Source organism: Lepisma saccharinum, chromosome 25, assembly GCF_977018435.1.
Source record: "Lepisma saccharinum chromosome 25, izLepSacc3.1, whole genome shotgun sequence".
Lineage (NCBI taxonomy): Eukaryota > Metazoa > Arthropoda > Insecta > Zygentoma > Lepismatidae > Lepisma > Lepisma saccharinum.
In genome coordinates, this window is record NC_139253.1 from 42,493,813 (window position 1) to 42,508,743 (window position 14,931).

A 14,931-nucleotide genomic window follows, 5' to 3' on the forward strand; every position below is an offset into this window, starting at 1 on the left:
TATTACTATTTAAACTAAAAGTAAGATGAGAAAACGGATTATGTGTTCATAACGTATAAGAAAGAAATAGTACAGTAACATGACTCCATTAATGAGAAAACAATGACAGCAATGTAGGTTCAACACCAAATGTACATTTAAATAATTCATTGAGAAGGATTCTTCATGACCATGAACTTTCAAGGAACTTTGAATTCAATTAACAAGGAATCCTGTCTACATTAAAAAATAAAGCATAGATTTCAACAAAAAATATGAAAAATCAGACACAAACTACATGCAATAAATGAAGGTTACCTGAAGAACCCGTATCCAATCCTCCATATTGGCAATAGAATCTGCTGTTAAATAGTATGTCTTTTTTCCTGTTGAGATTTCAAAAGTAGCTGCCCCTTCTGCTCGTGTAACTCTACAAACTTCATCTAATACTATTTGCCCTTGAGGTTTTCTATTGACATCATTCTGCAATAAAAATGAAAAATATTTTTACAAAAACAGTCTAAAGAGTGTATACCTTAAGTATTGAAATTGCATTATAAATAAACAGAGAAACATGCCAAAAATTCAGAAAATGTAGAATGCTGAACAAGTTAAATAATGAATGCCAGATTCTCCTCCAATAAATTTTGAAAACAGTCTTATTTGTCAGAGTTTCACTCAAAATGTAATTGTACTAGAACTCCTATTATAAGTTTGTTTTGTTTTGAAAAATGCAACAAGAAAGCCAATCAGTTTGATTAATACTTACTACTTTATTTATATTTTTAGGGTAATATTTACTTTCAATAAACGCTTTGTGGTGCAATCCTTTGAGAAGGCCAAAGCCTGACAAACGTCTTTCCATTGGGTGACACATGGTCAGCATGTGAAGTTGTATCGATGTGGGTTTTCTGGCTTTATTGACGAACCAATGAAAGAGAGAGACATGTCACAATCCCAATCCCATTATTTATTAATCAACAATTATCAACAAGTTATCATTGAATATAATCACACTTGCATTTGTCCATAAAGATATACATCACTACATGTGAAACATGATAACGGGTTGACATTTTCAAGTCATAATTTACGAGTAACACTTTTCCATTTTCGCTGGGATCTAGCATACTGAGAATGATTTGGGAGCTAATAATAAAAAAAAATGGAAAAGTGCCGAGTTCTGGATTTAGTAAATCAACAAAATTGTGATGGAATTCAAAGTAGTGTACACATGTCACTCAACCAAAAAATCAACTGGTTATCCTTTTTTCTCAAAGTATAGCTCCTGTGTCTTGGAAGCAGCTCGATACTGGACACTGACACATACGTGCTATTTGGTTCCTAATGCACCAAATTTAGTCAACAAAGTTGAAAACTTGGTCCCAAAGTTTACCTCAATTCATAAAGACTAAATACCAAAGTATGAGATACATAAAACATTACTGTCACTTGTGTAGTGATGAATTATAAAAAGTAAAATCAATAGTATTTGCAGCTTATTACTAATAGTTTGTTTAAGAATGCAGAATATTTAAGTAAGAATTAGACATATCTCAAATGATACACAACAGTAATGTTTCAAACCACACTGGAAGTTACGAACATGTTCACTAGACACGACACTTTCATCACAAGAAGATAATACTGTACACTAAACTGATGGTCAAGTGATTTATGCAAGTAATTTTTATTTGATTGAAGTGGTTACAGATACAACCACTTTCTCAAGACAGAACTCGACCGAGTACATATCACTTGCAGTACCTTCTCTGCAGTGTTACTGAAAGAGTTTGCTAGTGCACCCCTCCCCCTCTTTGGAAAAGGAATAGTCATGCTGCTTACATGTCCCCTGAAATATTACACAATTCTCTTTAATCTGTTTTCTTCTTGATTTTATTTTTGTTATTTAGAATTGCCTTCCTCTCACTTTTGGTTAATTGCTTCAATGAATATGAGTGATAATATCATTAAATTCTTGAATGGACACTCAAAAAAAAACATCCTTGCCCAGGCTGGGATTTGACCCCAGGATCCCTGGCATCCTAGCATTCAACCACTTTATAGATCCACCAACCCATCTGAAACCCTGGTGCAGGAGCAGTGGCGCTAGTATCACTACTTCAAGTTACAGGGAAGCCTGTAGTTTGCATATTTTCCGAGGTTTCAGAAAGCTTGGTGGATCTATAAAACGGAGGTCTTTCATTCTTACATATTTATCTTCTTCGAAGAAGAAGAAGAAGAAGAAAGAAGAGAGAAGTCCTATGAAAATCAGGATGCCTGGTCACCCTACATTCAACCCACTGAGAAAGTAGGATTTCTCTAGAATACCTCTGCAGTTTTAGACATCCTTAGTTTGAATGAAAGGGGAAGAGTACATGATGTTGAAGGGTTGTTTAAGACTAGAAAAAAAAAGTCATGGAGTAAGAAATTAGTGAACTCCTTTGGAAATTCTTGAATGCAACCATTGTTACTAATCTAGTTACTAAAAGTACAGAGTTTAGTTGTCACTGCAAAAAGAAATATTCTAATTGCATTTTGCAATGATTACTTGCAACCACTGCATTATATTCTTGCAGTTTTATTGTCAAATTTCTTGGTTTCTTCTGACTGAAATGAGACAGAACTTTCAAAGGCTGATGAGTAGAGCTCGGAAGTTGAGGAAAAATCCTTTTCTTTCCCCTAGTGTCCAAAGACGTGGCTCAACATAATATATGTTCATTTTGGGTTATTGTAGGCCAGAAAAAGGTGTTTTATTTGTTCTTTTTGCCTTTTTGGTCCTTTTTTAGCCTTTTTTTTTTAGGTCTAACGGCTTTTTTTTTGCAACTTCACCTTCTTTCGACTACGTTTTTACTGCCCATTCTCAATTCGAATCATCATCAGTTCATCTTAAACATCCTTTCTGTAGTAAAGAAATAAAAAAAAAAGAAAGAAAGAAATATATTTGAACCATCCCTGAAACGAGAGAAAAAACATTCTTGGACGACTGAAGCAGGTACGGTACAAGGTCCTTTAACCATAACTTGTTTGGAAGGTCGTGCTGTAATTGGCAACTTTCTCTTGTTTTGAAGCTTTCAGCATGGTGTATACGACCAGACAGCATGCGCTTGCAAAGATCTCAAGTCATATAAGGAGGTGCCGTGCAGAGGGAGGGGGCGTGGAGGTTGTCTTCAGACTTTATGTTTGACTTTAGTTTGTGGAAGAAAGCCAGACCGTTAACATGCCTAAAGCAAGGTCTAGTAAAACTTATTTTTTGCAACAGCTTGTGTCTGAATTTGGATCGGAGGTGTTTTCCATGGATGGAAGTATGCTTTCTGCAAATATTGTGAGGTGAGTTAGCGCAGAAAAGTGGTTCATATCCAACAGCATGTTGAGCATGAGAAACATGAGAGCAGCTTCCCGGGTCATGGAGAAAAGGAAATCGCAGCTTCCATTAGGGCAAAGTGGTAGTGAATATTCTAGGTCGTCTCCGTTTTACAAAGACCTTTGCAGTGCCTTAGTTAGACCAAATATCCCGTTAGTAAAGATAAACAATGAATCTTTCAAAAAGTTTTTGGAACAGTATACAAATCGTAACATTCCTGACGAGTCCACCCTCTGAAAGGAGTGCGTGCACCGTTGCTATGACACGATTGAAAATATTCGCGACTACGTTGCAGTTAAGTCGATTTTTGTGTCTATTGACGAAACATGTGATGAAGTGGGTCGCTCCATTGCAAATGTGATTGTTGGCACGTTAGAGAAGGACAAACCTGGGAAAATATTTCTCCTCACAATGGACATCCTGGAGAAAGTGAATCACCAAACAATTTGCCAGCTGTTTGACAGAAGCCTCTTTTTGTGGAAGATGCTGCTTCCATAGCCATGTCGCAAGATCTAATGGCTAAGCCTCAGTTGAAGGGCAGTTTGGCATACATTAACAGTAATTTCTCTCATTTAGCGACATCATTGAACTATCTTGAAAAACGTAATGAAGCCATTCATTCAGTGCTCTCAAAGGTGAGTGATGTACAGCAACAATTGCAACAATGTGAAGGTGAAATAGGAAAAGCCATAAGAAAAAAATGAAAGTAGTGCTTGAAAAAAAAAACAGGGGTATCAAATTATGTGCAAGATAAGTGAAACATTGAAAGGAGAAAAATTTTGATGTGAGCGTCTTTGAAGAGGAATTTTCACCACGAGGTCTCACTTGCTTCAAGTATGCACCCTTAACATGCGTTGATGTGGAGAGAAGTTTCTCGATGTTTCGCAACGTGCTGTCTGAAAACCGATGATCCTTTACACCTAAGAACCTGGAGATGACTATTGTGATATACTGCAATGCCAACTGAGGTAAGGTTTCCGAAGTCCTATTTCTGTAACCCTAGTGTGGTTAGGCCAAATATGATTCTTCAAATTATGTTAATCTAAAAAATATATAATGTCTGAAAGAAGATGCATTTAATTCATATAGTTTTTTCGAATTGTGTTTTCCATACCACCAGAATTTTTTTTTTATTCATTAAATATGTAATTAAAACTTAAGTTATAAATGAATTTGGATCACATTTATACATCCTTTTTTCAGTTTGGGGTCCTTTTTTTTTCTATTTTTAGGTCTTTTTATAGGTCTTTTTTGGCAATTTCGAGGTCTTCAACATCAGAGCCCTACTGATGAGTGAACATTTGCTCTTTTCAATATATTTTTACATTTCATACAGACATTTCATACAGTAAGTGTACTGAAACGCATAGATATTCTATTGAATTATCAACTTTCACACACCTCAATCAAGAAAAACGTTTAAATGTTAGGGGAAATTTTAATCACCAAGTTTATGTTCTGACTGTCCAGCGCACATAGAGATGACTTTTTTTTTAAAATTGTGTACCTATTTCTTCTTTGGTCTAAATGGTAGAATATGAAAACATACTGGTTCCTGTATTTTACACTCAATTTTTCGATATAACACAGTTTTTACTCTGGTTATTCTGTTTGAATACTAACTGAACAACAACAACAACAACAACAAAAAAAGGTTTTTCTTACTTGAAATGAACAATGTCAATTTCTAAAGTAATAAGCATGCACTCAACCTCCCCTCCCAATGACAATGCTCATGATTGTCTTTCAACTGCCTTTAAAAAAAAAATTAACACTGAATGTCCCTATTATAGGGGTTACAATAACAAGCCCACGCACAATTCTTTACCTGAGATTTCCAATATGTGAGTATACCGTTCTTGAGCACAAACCATCTCTTCCTCCACGTTTTCAATTTGCCACCTAACTTCGTCAAGTAGCCAGTCTTTTCTAGAGATTCTTTCTTTGGACTTTCGATGTATGAAGTCCTGATTAAAGATGGCATAGAAGAATCTATGCTTGTTGTTTCACAGGACAAAGCATCAGGTGGAATTGCATAGTCATCAGACATTCCAGATTCAAATGAAGTGTCTGCAATGATTAAAATGTACATATTTAATAGTAACATACAAAGCTTGTTGGAAAAGAGCTACAAACAATCCACTATACAGCTTACTATTTAAACTACATAGCTCTAACAATTAGTACTGCACATTGAAAAATCATATGAAAACTGAAAATTAAGCTAAGTTAAGTAAGCGAGTATGTTGTAGTACAGAAGTTAGATTAGGCAGTGAGTTACAACTCAATTTGCTAAAAAATAAGCAAATTAGAATTGAGACTGTTATGTTTGCTTTAACTGAACATGCATAAAGTGTTCTACAAATTAAGTATTGTACAATCTGAAAACAATAAACACTAAGAAATAATACATATACATTTCATTGTGTGAAGTACAAAATATCTTAAAGTAAAAATATCTTTCCTTATTAATATAATTGGATTGAATTATAGATTATGAACTAGATAAGGGCAGTGTTTAAAGAACACAAAATGGAAGTTACGAAAATGTTTGCACAAGTGTCGGAATAGGAATGGATAAGTGTGAAGAATGGTTCATATCCAAGCTTCTAAGTTATCGGATATGTTATATGAGTGTATTTCTGCAAAATGGTGATCTTTCTTCTCTGAGATAAAGAAAAATACATTTATAGAATGCAAGGCACACCCTGAATAATACTAGAGCATTGTCAAAATTTTTCTTTTCTAATTAGTTCATCTCTGTTTCAAATGTACCCAATCTTTACCTTTACTCAAACTAGTTTATATATATATAAAAAAAAACCACACATTCCCATAACTTACAGTTCATATACTGAAGTTGTACATAAATATTTAGCTCAAATTACAATAATGCTAGTATTTGTTCTCAGCAATGAACAAAATCATTTAACTCCATAGCACTTGGTCATTTCTGAACATTTTATTGAGTAATGTATGTGGATAGTGGTAGAATATCAGCTGTGTCACTTTATCTAGTACAGCTTTAAATAACTTTGAATAAATGGTGGTATTAATGGAGTACAATGATGTCAAAACGCTAATAGTTCAAAATCCTTTACATTTTCCAATATTAAAAAAAAAATCAACTTTTCAAATAATTATCTCATTAATATTCAGCAAAAAAAATTATGATATGGAAGAGAATTACATGTAAAATTTCTTATATTTTTTATTAAGACCACGAGAAATAGTTTCAGTGTCTGTGTGCAGATGGTTGTAAGAGGGGAAGGAACTTAACATTCCACTTATGGGAATATTATTTTACTTGTTCTCTTGGGAATATCAAACTTATGATGGTGTAGAAAGAAAAACACAAACGGAAAGAGGACAGGTTGAAGATTTTGTTTGTAGTGGGAAAAGACAAAGACAAAACTTCCATTTGATTAGCTGTAACTTGAAGTTGCTTCTCCATAAGGAATACATGGGATTCTGTAAATACTTATTCATCATATTAGTATAAATTGTTTGCAGCTTACTAATCAACTTGAAAAACCACATTCACTTGAAACATGGGGAGAAATTCACTCACTCTTGTACAATTCTTTTTTCAGTAGCATTGCTCATTCTGCTAATCTTCTATATATATATAAAATAAATATGGATGTATGTGTGGGGTGTGTATATTTGTTTGTTCCGGCATAACTCTCGAACAATCTCTGCAGCAATTTCAACCAAACTTGGTACACGTATCACTTGCAATCTGGAAAGAATACTTTTGGGGTAAGACACCTCTGGCACCCCTAGGATTGGGGTAGGGTGGGAAGGGGTGACATGTAAAAATAATCCAAAACGACTGATATTAAATTCCGAACAAACAGACATCTGTGACACTATGCAATCCTGCACAATGATAGTGTTTCTCGGGTTGTCTAACATTCAGGCTGTGTTGCGAAAACTACCAATATTAGTGTGGAATCTATAGTTATCGTGACACTCCCAATGCGGATCAACTTCAAGTTCATCACCTATCGGCATGGGGGTGAGAGGGGGTGAAAAACAAAATGCCACAAATGACCTAGATTAGTGTCGAATCCATAGTCTTCCGAGTCGCTAAGCTAATTGGTGACATTCACGATCACATTTAAAATTAGTTACATTTTACACCATAGTTAGAATTCATTATTTTTCCTGTCTAAAACAAGATTGGGATAAATAATACCCCGGCAACGCTGGGTAATCAGCTAGGATTGAAATAAATGCACACCTGGTGCGAAACTGTCACTCTTCGCCTTAATATCATCAAATGCTATTGAATTTATATGGTTTTGGGCTGGTCAAGTTCAAATATGTCCCACAAAACTATTCTTGGCTAATAAGTAATTTATGAAGTATCCTTAAAATATACAGATATAAAACTAATCTACTAAAGCTAAGCAAAAAAAAATATATTATTATATAATAGGAATTAGAAAATATTATCAACTTTTGATCACTGTTTTCTTCCATGTAGTTACAAATTGAAATAACCACTTGGTAACATTTTAGGAAGTAGAAAACAAGAATATTTATAAAATAATCAGATCTGTTTAATCATAAATCGATAAATAAATCAATTATTGAAGGATAAATATAACAGCCTAGTAAATGTGACTTTATGGAACTGATATCAGTGTTCCTATTAATTTTCTACAAATGTAGAATAGACAGAAATATAACACAGATATTATTGTTGTGGTTACATATTTATGTATAGATATAAGGTATATGAATGCATCTATACTTTGGCTGTACAAAAGAGAGATAAAGTGGAGATCACATTAAAGACCTTACATATAGAACATACAGATAACTTACAGAATAAATTATGATAAAAAATATCTAAGAATATGAAAATAAGCAAAACATCCATAAGTTTTGGCTCATTCAATGCTTTACCGCATGTCTAAGTATGTTTGCTTTGGCAAAGATACTATTATATACATGCATATGCTGATTACTTTTTCAGAAAAAGCATTAAAAATTGCAAAGAGTGCAGAAGCAGCAGTATAAAAATTTGCAGATCTTGGGAACATCCATGCTTGCAATGTCAGATAACATGCTCTGTCTTTTCGACACACGTCATAGTAGATTGCAGGATTTTTTATGGGTTCAAAAAAAAAAGTTGAAAAAAACTAGGCCTACTGAAAGAACTTTCTAAGGCTACCTGTAAATCATCTCCTAAGTCAAGGGCAAAATTAAATTATTGGACATGGTAGAAACTTTCATGAAACGATTTCACCTGAACGCATGCTAGTGCAGTGCAGAATACTCAAGGTGCATCAATAACGGAACACGAGCAGAAGTAAACAAAGAGAACGGTGGATCTTGCGATTGCAGCCCTTTGCTTCCGGCACGAAGCATGGATAATGGTTGCATCAGCCTCTCCAATTATCAGAGAAAGCTTGACGAGGTAAGGAACGCATTGGTGGTAAACATACGGGGGACGGAAGTGCCTATAATATCCCCTGCCAGTCTCGATCCATCCTGCAACCTACCTCGCTTTAGACTTTTTGAAGGAGAGGAGCTACTGTGTTTGGCTGGAGAAAGACTAGAAGTAGTTTTCATGCTCTTGCTCGGACTGGAACCTGAGCCAGATAGGGATGTGTCTGTATCCCCACTGCTGGTACCTCTTGTTTCTGCGTGATCTTCCCCGTCACTTGAATCTGACGAGTCTCCCGTGAATGGCATTGATCGGATCTGACTGGCACGCTGAAAGAACATTGGAGATTATTAGAAAAATAAAGATGCAATCAAACATGAAGCTATATGTCTACACATGTGGTCAATTGAACTGTTGCTCTCAACAACATAAACTCAACTCTCTAGATTATAAAATTTTATAAATTTTCCAAAAATGTCAACATTAATTATGCAAATTATGTATAATATTTTATTTATATATTTAATATAAATAATTACCTCTCATTCATTTGATTTGATTTATTTATTTGCTCATCACAGAACCAAATTTCCATTTTGTTGATCATAATATATGACCTATACAAAGGGGTTACAAAGATAAAGCTAATAAAAATGTTAAAATTAAAAATATTGGTGTAACAGCATATTATAAATACAGTTCAAATTCATTTCTGGCCAAATCCAATAAACTAGAATGTTTTAGAGAATTTACTTGAGCTTGAGAATACAATATTAAAAATAAATTTGAATCCAAGATGATGGACTTCAAGATGGTCCCTTTGGCACCCTGACAAGTTTTCTACCTGTCCGCCTTGTTTCTATACTTATGTCCGCTATGTTTCTATATACATGTATTTACACATGTATGTGCATGTGTGTAATTATTTATTTATAGAAACAATGTCCTCCCAAGTGATGACGGATTTAAATTTTTTCTGTACAGTAGTCAATAGAAGAAAAAGACTGCCTGTGAGTCTCAGCTAGAAATCCTTCAAATTGGCTAAAATTGTTTGAGAGATGATTAAGTACTATTGTGCAACTTTTACTGTACGTTCATAAATTTCAAAAAAAGTTTTTTTTCTTCCTATACAGCCTATGCTACATATTCACCCTGTCATTATATCTGTAGTGAAACTATTGATTTGGAGTGCTAATATGCTAGGCCATGTGTGATAATATGAAGAAGCAATGAGTTTTAGGCCATACTAAAGGGAATAATATTTCTATAAATGGACCAGTAATTAAGGTTCTTCCTTTGGTAACCAATGTGTGGCTTGCATTGAATGTAAGAATTGCAGATCCAGTGAATAAACTGAACTTAAATACAGCAAAATAAATATCATAATAAGGTACTTACTCCTTTGACAGTTGCATAAACAGGCACACTAATATCATAATAGCCAGCAGAGGCATTTGGTTGCGGCCGATTATTGTTAGTCGAGTCTGACTGAGCTCCATTGACCACCTGATCTGCAAGATGAAGTCCATCTGCAGCCACTTGGTAAATCCTGGACTCCCAAGATGGAAACCTATGGAGAGGGGGAGTGGGTGGTTTGGTATCACTAAGGGAAGCACCACTACTGCTACCTGCAGAATCCCTTGCACCGGGCTGCAAGTACCAAGGAGTCCGTTCTTTACTGGGTGTGTAGATTTCAGCATAATCGTGCACTTCGTCGGCGGCACGTGGGTGATTTGGGGCAGGGGAGGGAGTGGAATTTGGTATCAGGGCAAGGCTTTCGACGGCAGCCTGCAGATCTTCGGTGAGCGCGCGATACTCATTCCGAACTACCCCGTGGTCAGTTTCTGGTTGGATGAGGGGTTCTAAACTAGGCGCTCGGACTTCCTCGTTCAGTTTCCGGGCCCCGCGGGTTCGCGGCGGTGGCACCGGCTTCTTCTTGGGAGAGTCCACGGCGGACAGAGAGCGTGAGAGGACGGCAGCAGGGGGTAAAACGGCGTCCAGCACCTCGAGTGGACTTTTTGGGCTAAGGCTGAGAGGTGGAGTGTCCAGGGAGGCCGAGTCACGCAGACGGCGACGCTCCAGGGGGCAACGGGCTGCTCGAACTCTCTTCTTCGCTGGGTCTACTTCAGCATAAAGGGGCTCAGTCTCCGAGTCACTCTGAGGATGGGATCCGCCACTGTCTGACCGCCGCCTTGACAAGAGACCCAAAGTGGAGGATACTGGTCGTGCGGGCAAATCGGGGGCTAGAGATTCATCACTGCAAAGACGCTCAGCATCAAGGCTTCCTCTGGAAGAGTCCTGAAAGACAAAGAGTTGCAAATGAGTAACTTCAAAGATAAAAAAGTCCATCTAAGGCTGGTTCTTCAAAGATCACATTATTCTAGATGTTGAGGTTAGAAAATGCCAGTCATTAAGGCTTGACTGGACCTTTGGCCAATACCAGGGCAGCAGTTTTCAAATTTTCCTTTCCTTTCAAAAAATCACTATGATATTCCAAAATCTGAAAAATTACATATGCTTAAAATTCATTCTAGAGCATTCACATGAATGTTCATATGGTTTGCTTTCATTGTTGTCTAGATATCCTCAACAGTTTAATAGACTTACGTAGCCACGATACTATTGATAAAATCTAGACATTTAATATAGAATATAGATATTCCTCAACAATGGAAAGAAGCTATCATTGTTCCTGTGTTCAAAAAGGTGATAAAACAACTGCAATAATTACCGTTGAATTTCTCTCCTCTCAACATCATATAAAATATTATCTAACATTCTTTTAACAAGACTAACTGCATATGCTAATGAAATTATAGGTGATTAACAATGTGGATTTGAATGTAATATAAATTGCAATCAAATCAAGCAGTCATTGTGGGGGTCATGTTCTTCCGGTTGGGGTTTCACCCAACTGTCTTTTTGGCGCATGAAGTGGGCAACTGCCAACACTCTACAGTCCTGTAGCTAGACATTTTGACGTCTTAGGTAGGATTTTGTTTAGCATTTTGTAGGTTTGTCGCGTATTACTCACAAATCCAGAAAATAAAAAAGGAAAGTTAAAAACTGTACTTACGTATGTGAGCATGTTGTTTCTACTGTAGAACGACGTTTTGGAGATTGACTATCTCCTTCCTTGTTTTTGTTCAATCATACCCACACTCAAAGGTTTATATCCCCATTTTAAAATGTTTGGTGAAACCACCATTTTCCTGCATTGTTTTAAGAATCTAATCCTGATTAAACCCTTATTCAACTTAATCCTCTTATTTTCTAGTGCGTGCACTTTTCTCCCCGTATCGGAGATCAATAGCATTTTGTGGAGGAGATAGTCAATCTCCGAAACGTCGTTCTACAGTAGAAACAACATACTCACATACGTAAGTACAGTTTTTAACTTTCCTTTTTTATTTTCAGGATTTTGTTTTAGCACCCCCTACCCCAAACCATGTACAGGCCGTGACATCCGAACCCTTTGGTGGCAACATGGTGCGTTAACCACTAATTGTGCTGCATCCAGCACGGTGGCTCATGTTAAAAGTAGAAGCAGTAGTAACAATACAGAGTGGCTGAATAGGCAATAAATTACTGCCAGTATGCTTGTATGCACAGACCTGTTTTTTGATACAATCTTTTTTTTGTGTGATTTCTTAAGTAATACATGGATTACCATTCTCTTTCTCTTTTGTCACCACAACTTGTAGTAATTAATAATGTATTAAGACATTCACTACTCACTACGGCAGAAGTTCCTAAGACAAGCTGAGTGACGGATGTGTCATGTTTTAGTAAATAGATAATAATAAATAAACAAATAAATACACTAATTAGTAAGTTTACTAAGTACATTTTTAAGAATTTACTGCCGGTATGCTTTCTGGCATCTTAATTTACTACAGGTATGCCATACTGGCTCATACCGGCCCAATTCGATCACTGTTACGCAGTGGCGTATGCGGGGGGGGGGGGGGTATGGGGTTTAAACCCACCTTGAGCTTGTGAAATATTATGGAAAATGCTGTGGAAAAAATTCAAATGGCCAATTTATCACAGTCAAAGATCTGCGAAAATACTATCGTATTGGAGGGCAGGATGCATAATAAAATATTTCGTATTTTTGGAGCTTTTCAGTCTATGAAAATTCTATTCAAAGACAAAAATGGTAATCGGGACTCACTTTAAAAGAGGTTTCAAATTTACACATTTTGATTTTTTAAAGTTCTTAACGGATTTTTATCTGAAAATTCTGATTTTCTCAAAATTTAGGTAGGGTCTGTAACACCATCAACCACCCCTGTACGTACGCCAGTGTTCAATGAACATGTATTTTTTGGTGTGAACAATGAGAATTAACTAAATAAAGTTCTTGGTTCGTTGTAAGAGGCTAATGTATAGACAAAGGGTAGGCGGACAAGAATAGTCACCAGTCCGCCTTCCCATTGTATTGTTTACCGCAGCACGTTTGAATGTCTATCTTTAAAATGTCTCACCTTGTTGACTAGACAATTATTCAAACGACAATAAGCTTAACTATTGCAAAATGTTTTGTTGGTAAGAACAGAGAGACAATCCAGATGTGAATTATTGGGGACATTTATGCGGGGAAGAAGCCGGAAAATTTCCAACCAATTTCGGGAATCGAATCCGGATCTCCCGCATGATTGTCAGACGCTCTACCGTCCAGACCACCGCAGCTCCTTGGATGAGTTCCATACTTTGAGTATTTCAATTTATTTTAATATATTTTCTTGTTTTTCGTGGATTTTCTTCACACTTAAAATGTCTCACCTTGTTGACCAGATAATTATTTCGTAACAAAGAAACAAAAGAATGCTCCCAGAATTTGATAAAAATAGAATGACTAGAAAGTAATTTCGTTCTATTGTTTTCATAAATACTATATTTATGTAGATCTCTACTACTTAATACTCGTAGTGGTATTAGTAGTAGTAATTCAGATAATTAATTATGAGTATTATTATTTAATTAAAGTATAATAAGACAATGGTAATGTGAATTTGGAGAAAGTTTTAGAAATAACCCCCCCCCCGATAAAATCCTGAGTACGCTAATGCTGTTACGGTTTAACTGCCTCAATAACCGAGCACGTAGAGTAGCTGACCCAATGAAGGTTTTGGGTTTCAATTCCGAGCAAGGCGTGGTTGTTTGTGAGTGTACTTTCCATTTCTCGTCTAAGCACTAGTGATTCTCAACGCCGCGATTATCCAAAAATGGACGAAAACTGACGCAATGCAAACAAATTCTTGGTTAGTGTAGGAGTCTCTGATACTAGGGCCCTGCTTCGAACCCTCGGAAAGCGATCAATGCTTGTCTGCACATCTTAATAAGTCTACTATTCTTCACTTTATGCGTGATGGTCAACCTAACAGCAAATAAACGAAGTAAAAACAAAACCTCCAACGAAACTGCAATCACAATACTTACAAGTCCTCTAAAGGTATTAGGGATATGCACGCACAAGACGCACGAAACAGAACTGCCTGCATATAAACTTTGACGGAAGACTGAAGACTCCCTGGGATGGCTCCAGAAAGTGGCCGATATTAGGGGATTTCCCCCGCAGTCATTTAGCATTGGAAACATCAGAGGCGCCGCTAGTCTGCCTCCGTCACTGCTTCTGCAGAAACAACGCAATCTCCAGCAGAAATGCAGTTGGAGAACCATTATTCCCACCGCAATAATGACCTTTTGATGTCTCATTTGGAAATTATGACGAAGAATAGTGACTCAGCGAGAGATATCGGCGCCTTTCTGGTTAATCAAGGTAAATAAAGGCAGTGTGATTTTGTGACTTGGGACGCCTTTGATCCAAGGTTTGTGTCCCGGTCACTCTTCCCGCTTAACTAGCTCGACTTTAATTTTCATTTATAGATCTTTTATCCGTGAAAAAATCACCCAACATTTATAGTTCAGCAATTTATACATATCAATACCACAAGTTGTTCGGCAATGGCAGCGTTAAGTTAGTTTTCTGTACCTCCAGTGCTCGAAGTTGGTAGGGGGGGGACTAAGCCGCGCCTATCCCCAAACTCGACCAAGCACTCTTCAGCTAGGAATTTCCACTTTGAGCATCGCCGACGTTCGTGGAGGAGTAGTTATCATAGGGAGCTACAACTCCCGGGGTCTCTAGTTCGAATCACGGCATGGGTGTTCTTTGCTCCTTCAT

At 36.6% G+C, this 14,931-nt stretch overlaps 1 protein-coding gene across 6 annotated transcripts in view; it reads right to left on the reverse strand.

The window, feature by feature from the left end:
* Positions 1-14,931, reverse strand: part of LOC145978872 (uncharacterized protein CG43867) — a 936,647-nt gene that overhangs the window by 38,253 nt on the left and 883,463 nt on the right. For 5 of the 6 annotated variants that reach the window (XM_083111770.1, XM_083111768.1, XM_083111769.1 and 2 more), the window contains 4 exons: positions 10,143-11,042; positions 8,860-9,073; positions 5,172-5,413; positions 298-462 (listed from right to left, as the gene is read on the reverse strand). In XM_083111770.1, the coding sequence (XP_082967896.1) occupies positions 298-462; positions 5,172-5,413; positions 8,860-9,073; positions 10,143-11,042 (1,521 nt within the window). The remainder of the gene's footprint in view (positions 1-297; positions 463-5,171; positions 5,414-8,859; positions 9,074-10,142; positions 11,043-14,931) is intronic. The other variant, XM_083111771.1, reaches the window with a different exon arrangement.